At 34.2% G+C, this 17542-nt stretch overlaps 1 protein-coding gene across 1 annotated transcript; it reads right to left on the bottom strand.

Moving 5' to 3' along the window:
- Positions 1-209: 209 nt before the first annotated feature.
- On the bottom strand, positions 210-15876 carry LOC149528072 (mechanosensitive ion channel protein 6-like). Its single transcript, XM_089808001.1, has 8 exons — positions 15448-15876; positions 14716-15272; positions 13969-14092; positions 13446-13739; positions 13102-13304; positions 12572-12815; positions 12372-12401; positions 210-407 (listed from the first exon to the last, which is right to left on the bottom strand). The coding sequence occupies exons 1-8, from the start codon at positions 15874-15876 to the stop codon at positions 210-212; spliced, it is 2079 nt and encodes a 692-aa protein (XP_089664127.1).
- Positions 15877-17542: the final 1666 nt, after the last annotated feature.

A 17542-nucleotide genomic window follows, 5' to 3' on the forward strand; every position in this document is an offset into this window, starting at 1 on the left:
CATGACTGCATTGTTTAACTTCCTTGCAACTTCATCTTGTGGGCATGCACCAGCCGCTGATCTTGAGAGATCTGATGGTGCTCATAACACACACTTCTAAACCTACATAAATACCCTTCCACCCTATTTGTGGCAACCTAAAGAAGGTGGACCCACCTACCACGTGGCCAAAATGTGCTTCCCTGCATTGTCAAGAAATTTGACAGAACTCAAAATGCGGGTAAGTAGGCACCAATAGAATCGCCAACTAGACTGAGACTTCCTCCCTTTGCAGCCCATAGAAAGAACATGGACCCACTAATCCATGTGTCATAAAGGGGCTTCCCCGCATTAAATAAAGGTCGTGCATTTGGAGAATGTGGGAATGCACCCACCGTAGATCGCCAGAGATTTGATGGTGCGAAAGGCTGCACAAAAGAAGAAGGTCTATTTGATCGTTTTATTTTTTATTTTTTTGCATTTTAAATTCTCGAGCATTAAAATAGTATAAAAGATGAGAAATTGTTGTTGGGTCTCAGGCTTTGAAGAACTTGAGTACTGGTAGGAGTCAAAAAAACTAGTCAGGTAACCAGAGTCTAGATGAAAATTTGTTCGTCTAGAGCAGTAGTCACCTTCACTTCTTTAGATTTTTCAACTTGTCTCACTTCCTATTGAGCTTCTCCTTGAATTTGTGGAGTAAGTATAGGATTGGATTCTTGACCTAATTTGACTTATGCTCCATCTTTCTCAACTGTAACTAAGGCTTGCTTAGTTGAAATGAGTGCACTAGAGACAATGCTACTAGTGTTTCAATAATAACACTTAGTTGCTTAGTTCTTACACTTTGATCTTTTGTCTCTATAGTTGTAGGGGACACACTAAATGCATCAATTTGTTTCTCCCCTATTGCTTCCACTTCTACCATTTCAATTTCATCAGTTCTCACCAATATAGTTTGAGCATAATTTTTTTGCCATGGTGGAATCCTTCAATATCTTCTTCAAGTAATTATCAATCCAAAGATTGATGTTCTAAGAAAAATTATTAGGAACATCCTCGATTTGTATTTAGTCATGTTGACTCACTTGGTCTACATGTGGAGGATTGTCATTTGGCACTTGTACATCTTGTACATTTTGTTCCTCTTGTTGATCTTCTTTAGTTGTGGCTTCTTTTGTTGTTGTTGCTTCCTCAGTTCCTCCCATACTACCATCCTTTATTGATTCTTCTTGTGTTGTTTCTATTGTAGCTTTTTCATCTTTTTTAAGATCTTTCATTTCTTGCTCACCTTTGTCTGTTATTGTAGGAGTGGATAACCCATAGATTTTTTTCTAGATTTGTGTACTCTTGGTCACCACATCCTCAATATTCTTGTTCAATATATGGAAAGCTCTATATTTTGGGGCAAATTTTGACTTGTGCTTTTCCATAGCTTTGGTAATCTTCCTCTTATCCAATTTTAGCATTACTTGGGCTAGAGTGGATTCCCTCATCTATCTCTCAATTTGTAAACAATATTGTCATTTCTGCTCAAGTCGGTCATATGGACTCTTAGGTAGGGAGTTGGCAATCTCAATAGGAGTTGATTTGAATGTAGCCATCATCACATATATGGCTTCTTTAGAAGTATTTTGTTCAAACTTTCCTAACTTATCAAAATCTATGTGTACAAAACCAGATTAATATTGTCACACAAATGATCTAAGTCGGAGGAGGGACTATGGCTTACCACCTTGAATTGACTCATGTCATTAGATTATGTCTTCTCCTCATCTACTCAGCCACTAGAGTTTATTTTCTCCTCACATATGTCTTCTTGGCTAGTTGGCTAAGCTCTGCAAAGGCAATAGTCCTCTTTCCTTTAGGTTTCTCAACAACCTTAACTTTCTCGGTGGTTGCCCTTGTGTTAGGCCTAGTAGTAGGTATTGATGGCTTCTATCATGTAATTTTCACAAGCTTCTTCTTAGGTTTCTCCACTTCAGATTCCTTATCCTTTCTCTTCTTCTTCTTAGTAGGTTTGGGTGTTTCATCAACTTCTTCTCCCTTGACACCTTCTTCATTTACTTCATCATCTTCTCCTTGTCCTTGAGTGAGTGCCAAAGGCGCTTGGACTTATACATCCTATTCTTCATCTTCATCTTCTTCTCCCCCTTCGCCAGCTTCTTCACAAGTTTATTCTTCTTCCTTAACATAGAATTTATCTTCAAGTCAATTGTAATTATGGACTTGCCTTCCTTAGAGTTTCCAAATGAGGTGGCACTTTTATCTATTTCTTTTGCCAGTAGAGCTGTGATAGTTGCAGATACCTCATCACCATTGATCACATATGGCAAGGGATTAAGTCATCTAACCCTAGGAATAGTTGCTTGCACATATTTATAATCTATATCCACTAAGAATCAAACATCATTATAATGTTTCTCCACTAGTGACATAGGAATCCTTAGTCTCTGTTTCATGGATTTTTTAAAATCCTCAAAATAACTAGTCATTACTAACTCAAAGTTCTCCCCAAGTTACTCTATGAATTCTACAATATGTACTGTAATAGACCTATTGTATTCCAAGAAACTTTTCCAAATGTAGGAAATGTGTTCTACACATAAAAGAATATACAAACTAGTAAAGAACCAAATTTGCAAGATACACTCTTTGCTTTCCTTATTGCCTCCAAGTTTTCAAATAGTTTTTGAAGCTCCAACTCAACAAGGTCATAGGTGTGGTCTCTCTTCACTATTTTGTATCCCAAACCTACATCCATGCAAGATGCACTATTTGGTTTGCTAGATTGAAAGAACTTGTGAGCTATTACTCTCACAAAAAAGTCAATTAAGGGGTCAAAGATAAAAACTATAGAAATTCCCCTCTTGTTCCATATTACACCTATGTTCTTCTAAATTATCTCCTTTGAATCATTTCACATGCTCTTGGGTGTATCTAGGGTAGGATACCATGTCACTCGGTTGATGATCCTTTTAGTGATCTTAATTGGTCCATTTTCCAACCATACAAAGTCATCATGTATCTACCGAGCACAATCTTTGTCCATTCAATTTTGAATACATTAGGGAAATCTAGGGCATAGGTCAACCCTTTCTTTTCTACAATTTTATTCTCTTCCCTTAAGACTTCATCTACACAAAGTTGACTGTACAAATCCCTTATCTCCATGTCTCCTATACTTCCAACTTTGCATGTATAACAACATCTGACATCCTAAATCATAAGAACCTTTGGTGGTATCATCAAAAATGCACTAGACGGGTCTCCTTTATAAGCAATTTTAGGTATTTCTCAAAAAGCTGGTTGTCTTACATCATTACTAATTGATTTCACATTAAACACTTCCTTTCCTTCCTTCCTTCCTAACACTTGCAGAAGAGCTAGTTGCCATATTTGATACTTAGGGTTCACGAATATTTAAACAACGAAACTCGACACTAGTAAAATACTTTTCCAATGTTATGAATATGTCAAGTTTTAGTTGAATTCAGTTCACAAATGCAAGAATCTCCTAATGCAATTCACCTTCATGCTCTCTTTGATCACTGGTGAATGCAAATGAGTTGAGAAACAATTATATAACCCTTAAAATTCTATAATAAATTCTTAATACTTACACAGCTGTAATCTCGGTCAACATAGGGTTTCCAACTCACTCGGTATATGCATTATTTCCACTTTTCTCAGTTTACATAGCAAACTCAGCCAATACTACCATACCTTCATTACTCGACAACAACTGAAATTACATTTACGCTTAGTAGTAACTGTGAAACATTTCATACTTGGAAACAACATGAAAACTAACAAAGCTATAGATTTCTTCTAGGTTCTAACCAATACATTGCATCTTAATTCATGCATATATAATCTTTTCAGAACTTAGATTCTCAGAATTGATTTAAAATATATTATTGAAATATCAGTCCCACACATACTTTTGATTGCCTAGTTGGAGGTGATGAGATCAACTAATCCATTGGATGAAGTGACCTCATCTAAAATTGATGTGCTGAAATCTTCCTTCTTCCATGTCTTGTTCATTTGCACTTTGACCTTCTCAACATTGAACTTTTCATTGCCTTTATTGTTTCCATTACTTGGTGTTGGTGATCTAGTTGGACAGTTTCTACTGATATGACTAATCTTAAAACAACTAAAGCATGTAGTCTCACTCAACCATCTATTGTAGTTGCCTTAGAAATGTGTTCTAATGCATTTGTTAGGAACATGTCCATATTCTTGACAATAGTGACAAGTGTACCTTGTATTGTAAACCTAATTGTAGGATATTTCATTTTGTTGTACCTTTGTCTACTTGTTAGATGCCCACTTGGCATTAGATCTACATTCATATGTTTTATGTCCATACTTCTGACAATTATGACAATATCCTTCAAATATTTGTGTGCTTAAGGTATTGGTTCTTCATTCATGTGTCTAATGTCCTTGCTTATTGTACTTATGAAAATAACCCTTGAATTTCTACTTAGGGTTCTAATTTGCATTATTGCTCCTGCAAACATTTATTGTATGACCTAACTTTCCACAATTATGAGAAGTGGGTTCATAGTTCTTACCTTTGTTGTTTCATTGTTCACCACTTTTAGATGATTCTCCTTCCTCAGTTTTGGTGTATCCCAATCCAACAGTATCATTATTAGATCTATTAAATCTCATCAGTTTCTCAAAATATTTGATGGCTTCACTAGGTTTGTTGAAACTTTTAGAAAATTCCTTTTCATTTCTCAATTCATTCCTCGGTTGTTTATGCTGTAACTTCAGGGTTTGTGATCTCAATATCTTTTCCATTTAATTCATGATTGGAAATCATCAATTGATTCATTGTATCCAATTGCATGTTAGGAATCTTTTACACATTTGATGTCTTCTCATACAATCTATTGGTTAGTGTTCTTTTGTCATCTTCAATAATGACTTTTTCCTCCTCGAATTTCTTCTTCTACATGGTTACCTCGCGTAGAAATACAAATTGGACTTCTTGTTCTATCTTAAGATTTTTGACCTCTTCAGTTAGGGCACCATTCTTTTCCATCAGATCTACAATAGCTACATCAAACTCACTTGAGTTTCAATTTGCAAAAAATTTAGTAGTGTCTTTTTCTTGATAATGAGTGTCATTCTGCTCAATAGATATCTCTTTCCTTCTTCTCAATGAATGTTGTAGTTCATCTCTTGCTTCCATGAAGTGGTGTAGGGCAAGATGGATTTCAATCTTCTAGTTCTCAATAGTCTTTCCCAACTTATAGACTTCCATCTTCAACGTCTTTTCTCAAAGTTATAAAGCTTTCCTTTTCAAAGAACAAGGATCTGATACCAATTGTTGGAAATAACAATGGGAAAGAAAACTCTAGCGAGGGGATGAATTAGTACTTCAAAACTTTAACTATAAAACATTCACCATACATACATCTCATAATTTAGCATTTAAGTTGAAATAGCTAACTATACATGTTCATCCATAGCATGAAACAAATAATACATGACACAATAAATTTGTTACCCAAAAACCCTCCAATAAGAAGGTAAAACTGGGGCAAGGATGACACCCACAAATCTTCATAGCTACAACTATGAAGTGTAGCCAATTAAAGTTACAAGAAGTTTGACCATAAACTATGATCTACCCTATGAAAGGTCTACCCTGTTAAAGGCTTACAAAGACTATTAAGTCTCACCTTGTTAAAGGATTTAAACACCTTACTAAAAGTGTGCCTTGTTAGAGGACTTAAACTTGCAATAAAACAAGTACTCGATTAAGAATTTTACACAAGCTTGTTAAGACTACTTTGTTAGGAGATTTTCTCTACATTGCCTGTTAGAATTATTTAGCACCATAATCCTTTGGTTAGCACTCTATTGCTAGATGTCAGATCTTCTCTTTCTTAGTGTGTACTTGATCCTTCTAATTAAATATGTCTCCTCTGTCCTCTCTCTACTTTTCTCTATTCTCTCTAATTGATTCTGCAATTCATAAAATTGTCACAACCTCCATAGCCATCATGAATGCTCTCTATACTTAGCATTTGTCTCTTGTATCTCCTTCTCTTCCTTCATGCAATACTAACTATTTATGATTTGTCTCCTTAAGTAAACACAAACTTTGGCTAGGGTTAGGTTAGAATCAATGGCTTAGGTTGATCCATTTTTCCTCTTAGAACATCCCTCAATTTGATTGGTTGCATGAACTACATAAGAATTCATAAAAAAATCGGTAAGTCAGCCCAAAAATGGTTTACATAGAAGCTTGTGTCATTACAAACAATTATGTCCAAAACTGTTCACTCGGCAATTGAAGTCACTAATGCTCAGCATTCACTGTATCTTCAATGTTGTAATTCATCTTCTAAATGACTTAGCATACTCTATTTACTCATCTTATGAGTGACTCGACACTATCTTCTCAGCACTTACTATGTATATTACTCAGCATGTATTGTTTGGAAACTAATACTCGGTATGCCTTGATCACTTAGTTCACACTGATTTCTTGGCTTGCTCTGATCACTTGGCTTGTAGTGTAATTCTATTGAATAATGACTAAGTGTTTTGTTGGCACCTTGTCAAAACCAATATGAGATTAACAAACTTATTCAAAACTTATCTTAAACTTTAGTAGCCTTACACACATCATCTATGATGTCCATACTACCTTCTTCTAAGATTGTCTAATTTCATATGCCTTATGTGAAACTCACTAAAAAAAATTGTATGACTGTTTCTTTTTTACCACTATTATACTTAGACAACTTTCTAAGTATCCTATAGCTAAACTTCTCTTTTGACTTAGTTACCTCAAAATTTGTGTTATGTTTCCATTAAGGACAACCCTATCAACTATCCTTAGCCAAATTGCCAACATAGCCTTAGGTCTAGGTGTTCTTGTAGGCCTCACAATTTGTTCACCAATTAAATATACCTTCGAGACCTCACTCTTCACAACCTTTGCAGGTGGTGTTCTCTTTGATAATCTTCTTGTTACTCTCTACAATGTAGGAGAAATATTTGTAGATGAGGCCACTAGAGTAAGTGAGTCTAGTATGTCTAAAGGTTCAGGCTCAATAATAGCTTCACCTTGTACCATCATAGGGGTAGAAACCTTTTCTTTAGATTGCATAGATTCACTTTGTTTCTATGTTCTTCCATCTTCTCTTTAGAAATTCCTTCTTTCTCTACAATGCTATCAACTATTTTATGCACCTTCGTCTTTCTTGAACTTCTTCTCAACTCCTCCCATACCTTCTGAGATTTCTCTTGATAAGTTCCCCATCTTTTTGAATTGGGATCCTTCTCAGAAGAAAGTATGGCATACACATGTTATGTTACAACAAATGGATCTACTTCATAACCCATAAGAGTTATCCATTGAAATCTAGGTTCAACTGCCTCCGTACATGTATAATGTGTCTCTACCATAAAAAAAGTTGTATCTACTTTTCTCTTTGGGCATTAAAAGAGGAACTTCACACAATCCAACAAGTGAGCATTAATGATATTATTTTCTCTTTGTTTCATTATTTTGTAGCTCCCTTAAAAAGACTCTAGGGTTGTAATTTTTGAAACTTATTAATTCTTTCCTTTTAAAATCACATATCTTAGCTTTTAAATTTTTATCAATCATTCATGCTTCCTTATGTTTGTTTTTTTGTTTTCTTATATTATTTGAAATGTCTTTAATTAGCCTTGCATTCTTCATCTTACTAAGGATTAGATGAGAAAGCAACACATTTCATTGGTATGTTTTAAGTGTTGTACCTAGTACTTCTTCTAGGCCATAAATACACATGTACTTAAGCTTACTTAGGTCTACATATGAATATTCCCCTTTTAGTGGTATTATTACATTTTCACTTTTCCACCTTAAGTGTCACTTTCACCTTTGGTGGACTTATCATATTAGCACTTTTCTACATTAGGTGGGTAATAAGTTATCACTTTATGTATAAAGGCATAATACTAAGATGTTTACATAATATTATACTTTCCTATATCTCACCTTGGCCTATTTGACCAAGGCGTCTCATGTGAACTTAATTCTATTGGTTCCATCCAAATGCATTCTTGATGAGAATACAATTTATTCTTCTCATATTGGTTATCTCTTGTTATAACACTTTTGATTATACCTCTATATCTTGGGTAGCTACCTCCATAGCCAAATTGTACATGGTATGAAAGATTGATAAGTGTCTTTAGATAATGTTTTGAGACATTTTGAATTTATTTTTGGTAGATTATGTTTGGTTCCTCTATGTGGATTTATATTTCATGTCAGAATTAGTCCATGGCGATGCATTTATGAGGTCACTATCATGATCAAGGGGTTTGAATTAATTAAGATAATCATTCGTTTTTATCCAAATAAAAAAATGAAGGAAAATATATATACAAGCATTTGAAGTTTGCATGTGGTTGCCAATTTTAGGAGCTACCTAGGATTTTACCACACAAATTTAAACAACTCAATTCAACTCACAAAAATAGAATTGTTAATGCACATTAAAATTAATACTCCAAAAATGATGCAAACCTCCAAGACACTTACAAATGCTCAACATAACATCACTAACATTGACAAAGCAATAAACAGAGTCATATCACCAAATTCATTGAATGTGTAGGAATGCAAAACATTTATATAAATTGATACACTATCTTTGCATATAGGTTGATACTCAAAACAACACAAATTTTTTTGCAGACCAAATGGGAACACCAAACCTAAGATCTAAAATACTTTTACATTCCTTAACATCATACTACAACCATAAAATGATATAAATCACATTCTTTTACATCTACCAACATTGCATCACAAGTAGGAATTGTAGAGGCTACCTATAAAAGAAAAAACTAAGGTCAGCGTCCTTCACAAAGAAAGAACACATTATTTTTCCTATGAAAGAACATGAGCATGATATATTTAATGTTCTAAATTTTCAAGGATACAATGAAGTATCAATGAGGAATAAATGTATTGAAACAAGTAAGGGGAATAGAGGTATCACAATCCCAATGAGAGAATCATGGGTTTGAATAATAAAAGTAGATAAAGAAGACCTACATAAGCATTGGCTCAAAATAATATAAAGTGGGCAACAATTAGGATGGATTCTTGTTACCTTTCCATTAAAAGCTTCAAGATCTACAAGAAAAGAAATCTACATAGCAAAGCTCCTTATGCTACTTTAGAGAAAGTAATTTATTTTTTAAAAAAATAGACTATGAGCCTAGTAATATATTATTTAATAACAAAATAAGAAAAAAAGGCTCTTAAAAGCCACATATTTATTTTTCAAGGAACATACATACTAAATCTAGAAACCTATTCTAATTCTATGCTGTCACAAAATTGGCATATTATCACATTTAAACCCACATATGAAGCATATAACTCCATTGTCAGTGCAAAACTACAATGGGTGAAAGTATGGTTTACTATGTGATTTATTCTTGAAATTATATTTAGAAGTTGTTGGAGTTCAATATTGGGGGTTGGCTTACCAAAAATGAAACCTGAACATTACATCTCTTTGTTAAGTTTGGAATCCATGCAAATGAACTTTAATGAGGGGAAACCAAACACATTAATAGAAAAAATCAGACAAAAGTTATATTCCTTGTGAAGCAAGAAAACTGAAAGCTTTTTGTGGCTGCACTTGAGCAACACCCTCAAGGAAAACGATTATAGAAGTGAGTATATTGCAGCAATATACTGATCACTTTAATGCACAAGACTTTGACAACATGTAGGAGATCTCATCCTATGAAGACAAGTTCAAATACTTTCCTAACCTACCCTTGGTCTAATGAGGGATGCAAGGCTACTAAAGACAACTTACTCAGGACAATGAAGGACCACTTGCTAAATTCTTGCTCCACACATCAAGAGAATTTTTAATGGTGCCACATAAAGAAATAACCCAAATGAGTGGACTACTAGTGTTGTTATTGTTATCCTACTTTTATGGAGAGGTGATATCAAAGAATCGCAATAGAGAACTTGCATAAGGAAAAAAATTGAAAATGTGTTAAATGTTATGTTCCATAGCCCATTAGGCCGTGGTCTCCTCAAGGTGATTCAGACTCTTTCATTTTCTCTTCAATAAAATTTTAGTTATTTCAATGCATATGACAATTGTACTGGATATTTGTGTAAATATTCTTACTCTTCTCTTTTGTTGAAATATTGTATACTAACAAAGCCGCCCTAAATCCATGGCAAATAAAAATAAATGAGCCATAAAAATAAGGAGGAGAAAATGTTTCTGAAACCCAATATCAAAGCAAGGAAAAAACTATATTTACCACGGATGTGAAGTAATCAGATTTGCATTGCTGTAGTGGAGTCTAACTGTGAAACCTCTTCTAGAACTTACAGAGATTGTTATGACAAGTTTGTTCATTTTATTTTATTTTTCCAACAATGAGGTTAAAAGCATAACATACTGAGAGTGCAAACATGCCAGATTGGTTTTTTTAAAATGTTGGCTCATTATCGTCGAATAAGTGTAGTGTTGAAAGAAGCTACAAAAACATATTTAAATTTGACTTTCATATTAAATTGTAGTTCTTAAAATATTGGAAATTTAAAAGTTTGAAAATTTAATTAGATGAGCTATAACTCTTCAAAGCGAGTCATTTTTTCTTCAAAAAGTTGTCGGTATCTGTCGTACATTAATTATAGTTCTTAAAAAGAGAGGTTCTTTCAGCTTGAGATCATAAATGGAAGGACATTGAAGTTGTATACTGATTCTGTCGTGTGGATAAAAGAATGCTCTTCCCTTTAAATGTATAGATGGGTAGGTTGTAGCCCAAACTGCAAAAGAATGAGTTATAGTTCTATTTTGATGTATCAAAAACTGGCTCAATACTTGATCCATATTTGGATCAATATGACCTGCAATAATGTCAAATGGACCTCCTGTTTTTTTCAAGTACTTAATTATCTCCCTATTGTAGTCCAATCTGAAAATTAGATGCAAAGTGGTAATAACAAGTTGACAAGAAAACTAATTTGCACTTGCATGACTTTCATGAACTTCTCCATGCCTTTATTGTTGGCATTATATTTATTAAAGGATGAACATGATTTCTTTATTTTGTACAAGATTGTATGTGTACGCAATCATTACTACTGACTTATGGCTTGAGGACTTCAATGAGGATATATTGCTGCCTTCAGTAAAGCTACAACACAAAAAACACAAGACATAGATGTCTCTGAAATTATGTTGAAGGGAACATGTCTTTTATCAAAATAATCTCCCTCACTGAGGAGCTGCTGCTTCTTAATAGTTCCGACCATGCTTCAAGGATGCTCAATCCTACAGCTGTAATATTAGAGGCTAGAGAAAGAGAGAACACATCCACTCCTTAAAAATGTAATATATGATGCTATAATATCTGCATCATACCATACCCCTATGCAATTCCTTCTGCATATCCGCAAAAAATGGACTTATCCAGAAAGTTCCCACCTTCTGTGGAGAGAGTATTAGATCCACTCCCATTCCTGTTGCTTGGAAATGTGGCATACAGAGATCTCAACTTGTTTTCAAAGATAAAAATGCTGAAGATTGAGTGACAATTCCTACAAATTTCATTCTCGTTAGCTCACTTTTAGCATACAACTCAAAAACTATCACTTATATTTGTCAAATGGTTATAAATATACAAAATTAAAAGAGACCATAATTTGATTAGATAATTAAGATGTTGAGGAAACTACAAGACAACTACAAGTCATCAAGTCCTATTTTCCTTACTGACAATTTATGCTATTTCTACACTGGAAAGTTGCAAGATTTGCTCACTGCTGTACAGATGAGAGAAACATTTTTCTTCAATGCATTGTAAAGAAATCATGCATAGATTTCAAAAACAACAGTATTGCTCAAAGATTTCTGAAAAACCAATTCAAATATAGCAGTCTGAGGGCAAGCTATAGTAACTAGTAGACACAAAAATCACAAATGCTAATGTTCTCCAAAATAAATGTGAAAATGTGGGTATGATCACAAGTCATAGAGGTGAACAGGGAGGAGGATATTGTTGTACTCTTTCTCAGGAGTCATATTTCCCAGTATTCTAAAGATGTAAATAATTACCTGATTTAGTTTTGAATATGAAACTCTACCACAAACAATATTGAAAATCCTACTGCAAGATTACATTATGTAAGAGCACAGGAAGAATACTTGATACAGATTTGCAGTAAAAATAAGATTTAAAAATACTAGTGCAATCTTGCTAAAACAGATGTCAACATCCCACAATGAGTATGTTTCTGTCTGCACTTCATACCCTAAACCCTAAACCCTAAACCCTAAACCCTAAACCCTAAACCCTAAACCAAAAACATGTACCTTGTGCACAAAGCAATGGAGCTTTGTTCCCTGCAAAACACAATCCAAAAGAATTTGTCATTATAATTACCAATGCAGATTCCAAGATAAGTAATGAAACAATCATTAAAACAAAACAAAGAAAAAGAAACACTTCCAATAAAAATTGTTATTCTTTATTTACCTCAACTCATTAGAAATGAATGAGGATCTCATCTTACAGTAGACCCAACAAACTTAATAGGCATTTTTTCAGGCAAAATTTGATATTCAACTTGAAGTTCCTCAAGCATGTCCTTCATTTTCAGTAGCAATGCAGATCTTCTATTTGATCTCTCACTTATGTTTTGATAATTCATTGTATGTCTTAGGCAAAGGCCCATTCTCATCCTATTAGTGTTCTCAATCTCCCTAGTAAACAAATTATAGTCTGGGTGCCAATGATGATGCTTGCTTTCAATATAGCTGCATAAACAAACACAGTGCCTAAATATTCATACAAATCAAGGAAATACCTGTTTCATAAATAAGATAAGCTAACCTAACCTTACTGGCCTTTAGGCCAAAGTGGACCAATGGACCTAGATGAGTTTGTTTATGATTCTCTTGTTGCTGAGATTTAAGAATAAATTTCTAGAAACTTTATGTGATTAACCCAATCAAGTATTTCGTATGTAAGGGTGTTTGCAGATTTATGTGTAACCGTGCCTCATATTATACCATTGCTAAAAAAAATCACAAATAAAAGGACCTGCTTATTCTCTCCTTCAGCGCAGCAATTTTTTCCACAGTAGTAGTAGCATCCACGAAGAAGTCAAAACTCTCTCCCATATCTGGACTCCTATGATAGTTAATGATTGGTTTCGTGGATAATATTGAGTTGGGGTAGTATACTTTCTCGTTATCACTCAACAGAAACACTGTAGTGAAGATGTTCATTTCTTCCACAACCATCTGTACCATTCAAATATCAATTAGTTGTACGGTTGTATTCAAAAACCAATCTGTAACATTTTCTACTTTTTCTTTTTTTGTTCATAGGTGAATCTTCACTCATTTCAGTCATTTGTGAAAGGTAAGAAGGATGACTTTTACCTGAACTCCATCAACAATACACCGATCACCCACGTCAAATGGATGTGTGATAAATACAAACACAACGGCTTCAAAGATTGTTTTGCAGGTATTTCCAAACATGAAAGCCACAGGTAGAAGGGAAGTTAATATTATAACAATAGCACGGGTGCTGGCAATGCCCAGAAGTACCAAAGAGAACATTACTATGATTATAACCACAACTGCATTGATGAGTCTGTGTAGCTGTTTAACTGCAGTTTTGGAGTCATTAAGAGACTGGGAAAGTAATTTCCTTTCTTCAAAAACATTCATCTGCCACAAAAAAGATACATTAGTCAGTATGTCCCAAGAAAGAGCTAATAGAACTAGATAATCAGTATTGCCTAGTTTAACTTATTTTGTGCTGCTTTCGTCGGAATAAAACAGCAAAATTAGGTCAAAAGAACATGAAATAAGCACAACGTTCCGAACAAAACCACATCTAGCTATATGTTGGGAGTGATACTTAAAAGCAGTATGGAACTGATTTGAAATAGCATACCACCCAGTTTGCAAGAGACGATTCAGTGATCCTTTCTGTATCTGAGGCTCCTGTAAATTGGGGAAAGACTCTGCTCACCTTTGTTTTCCTCATTAACTTCAGCAGGTCATCTTCCTCAATATAACTGCAAAAGATGGGACTCTAATTTAAGTAAGAAAAAATAATTCTGAAACATATTCATTTTCCCAGAAGTAAATGAACCATGAGCCGTGGATTTTCCTGATATTCTCTGGTCCTATTTATGCTAGTGGGTTCATGCTTTTTCCTTGGTGCTTTTGTAAAAGTCAGGTGTTTCAGAACAATGACATTAGCACCAAAGTGATCATACAATACAAACTGTTGCACATGATGCTTAGCAGAGCCGTTTTGGTATTAGTTCATGGTTTAATTACCAAACACATGAATGGGTACATCGTCAGACTGCAGTATGGTTAGGAACTGGGATACCAATTTCCAGTCCATAGTAGTGATCAAGAGTGCTTGTGGATCTTATTGTGTGAGGATGCCAGTTTAAATGGCAATGGCGTTCTGTTAAGACATAAATAAACTGCCAATAGTATTGCCTGCTACAAATTTTTATTGGAACAATCCACCAGAAACTAGAATTGGCATTATCTATGGACTATTAAATGTTAGCTTTCTAATTCTTGAATAACAAAAACAAAGCTTAGTACGACACCTCATTGTAGGACAAAGCCTATGTGAGGTAAAGGAATTACTTCAAAGAACAAGTCAGTGGATGCATACTCTGTTCCACGCTTAGCAACATTTTCAAATATCCTCTTTGCCTTAATTGCTGCTTGACATTCACTATCGATCTTCGGATCATGTTTATGGTAATTCAAAGACCTGTCAATTGTGTTAGCGATTCCCGAATGCCTGATATTTCGGATCCATCTCTTCATTTTCCAAGCAGAGACATTCCTCTGATTCAGCTTCTTCAGTTGTTTAATAGTTATCCCATTGGTGCTCCCTTCCTCTTTGAGCCCTGCCCTATCATTATTCTTGTTCTCAGGAGGATCTATTTGAATTTCCACGTGTCCTGCATTGTTCGTATTATTTGTATCTGCTAGAGCAGAGGATTGATGGATTTCCATCATTGGGGGCGGAGATATAGTTTCAAGCACATATTGATGGAATATGGACTCCTGAATTCTGTCAAAATATGTTTTCACATGAAAATTCAAAGCCAAAATCTTCACCAATAGTGTTTTGAATAGCCATAGAAATGAGGCGCACAGAAGACAAAGTAGAAATGTCCCTATGTAATCCAACAGGTTTTTGTTCTCGGTAGCTCGCTCGAACTGATAGCAAAAATTCACCAAAATATTAGAATGTGAAAGAGATCACAAATATAAAGAGGAATTTGCAGATGACTAAGAAGAAAAACCCTATCCCCAACAAACAATAACAATTATGAAAATGCATTTTCATTGAGAAGAACAATTATGAAAAACGAGAGTGTGGAACGGTTACTACCTTTTTATCAAATATGAGATGCCAAGCGAGCAAAACTAAGCCGAACCAGAGGCAATTCTTCGCACTACTCCTCACTCCATAGACAAAGTAGAGGACCCTCTTTCTCAAAATGAAATTTCTCTCGATTACGAAAACCCCCACACGAATTATCCAGCCAGAAACGAGTCTCCCGGAGAAAACAAGCAGAGCCATCAAAAACCACTTCCATGACTCTAACCCCCAAATGAAACGTTTCTTCAGAGACCCGACTAGGAGGCTCGAAAGCAATCCTGCTATAAGAGCCAATAAAGCTGCACATTCCAAAAAAAGCCATTTGTCAAATCCGGAGTGCTTGTAATTTGGAGGAACCTCCTCTTCTTTGATGGGACCAAATTTTTCTTCGATATCATCTGCAGCTGAGGGACATTTGTTCAGATTCCTTTCAGCCATTCTTGTAGATTTTTCCATTGCATGAAATAAAGAAATCGTATCCATGACACAGTAAATAAACTATGAAACATTGTATCCATGACACGCTACATAAGCTATGAAACACCTTTTCACTTTCCATTCCAGTCCACAATCCGTTCGACTCAAAAACCATTCGCCTTCCCTCCCTTACCAAAACCCAAATTACAGTCCAATGCAAGCGCGAATGCAATCGAAAGAAATAATGAGAACAAAATGACATTTGGTCGTTAATGTGGCATGATAAGAATTTTTATTTGATATTATATTAATAATTATTATTATTGGTTTGTTAATAGATAAACTATGATACATTAATTTACAATTTGATTTAAAGATGGATGTATAGATAATAAATATAAAAATTGTCTTCACTAGTACAATTGAGAATGGGTAAGGTTAGATTCAAAAGATCAAAGTATATTATATGTGATTAATTGAATTCCTTTAAATATATAATACTAGGTCTATATATAATATAATATCAAATTTATTAAATTAAAAAAATTAATACTTTGAAAAAAGTCATATATACATATTTGTTTTGGAACATTTCATGTTCACATTAAGCTACACTCTTGCAAGGATTTCGAGAAGGATGTCATTATTTTTCTATTTTATGGTGAGGGAAGCATTGCCTTGTATCTAGAGTTACTTAACGGACACAATGAAAACTTGTCCATCTAGTTGTACTAAAGATGTCTCTAGGTGAGTGTCATTAGCTTCAAAGTTAACAAGGTCATTAATAGAGTCACCGAGATGAGCTAAAGTGGGAAGAATATCTACTAACAAAGAAAGACCTCAAACATTGAAAGCTTGTTAAATTTATTCAAAGGGAACAATTGGTTGAGTGTCAAATTGGGTTTGTTTGACATCTACTTTAAACCATGTGACAATTTTCTTTGATCCTTATCAAATATTTCACCTTAGATAGGAATTTTAACTATTACTATCATTATCATTTTGTGTTTCTTAATTTTCTTTAATACAAAATCCTTACGAGTTTATCCTTCTTTCTCATCTCATTGTTGGAAAAAATTATTAGGAAAGTTGAGGCTTTTAAGGTGGGGAGGTCGGTGAGGGGGGGAGAGGGGTATGGCGGGGGCCGGGGGGGGGGGGGGGGGGATCCCCTTACTTTTATAAGGTTGTCTTAATATTAGTGATAATAACTTTTGGAATACTTATACATTACTTTTGAATTGATTTAACTATAGAATTATTATCTTGGATTCTAATGTATCAAATACAATACACATAAGTAACAATTCTTCACTGCATTATGTTCACAAATATATCTCACACATCTATTATTTATCAATATTTTTTTATAAATATATCACACAAATCTATCATATCAATAATTATACATCTCTTATGATGCTTATGAAACATTTTTTTGTGTATCTAATGAATACTAAAATCATATTACGATGGTAACCTAGGAACCATATAATATAGTTCTCATTGAAAGAGCTTAAAACGAAAACATGTTATTCCATCAATATTTTGCAAAAGATTTATTATTATTATGTTAAATTATTGGAAAGCTAGAATTTTCCATATATAATTTTCTTTATAGTTGTCATTTGTGACAGAAATTAACTTCCTTTGTTCCACTAAAATTTCAAGTCCTTTTGTGGTCTCATCT

This window comes from Cupressus sempervirens, chromosome 11, assembly GCF_028749045.1.
Source record: "Cupressus sempervirens isolate cs-2001-9-10 chromosome 11, ASM2874904v1, whole genome shotgun sequence".
NCBI lineage: Eukaryota > Viridiplantae > Streptophyta > Pinopsida > Cupressales > Cupressaceae > Cupressus > Cupressus sempervirens.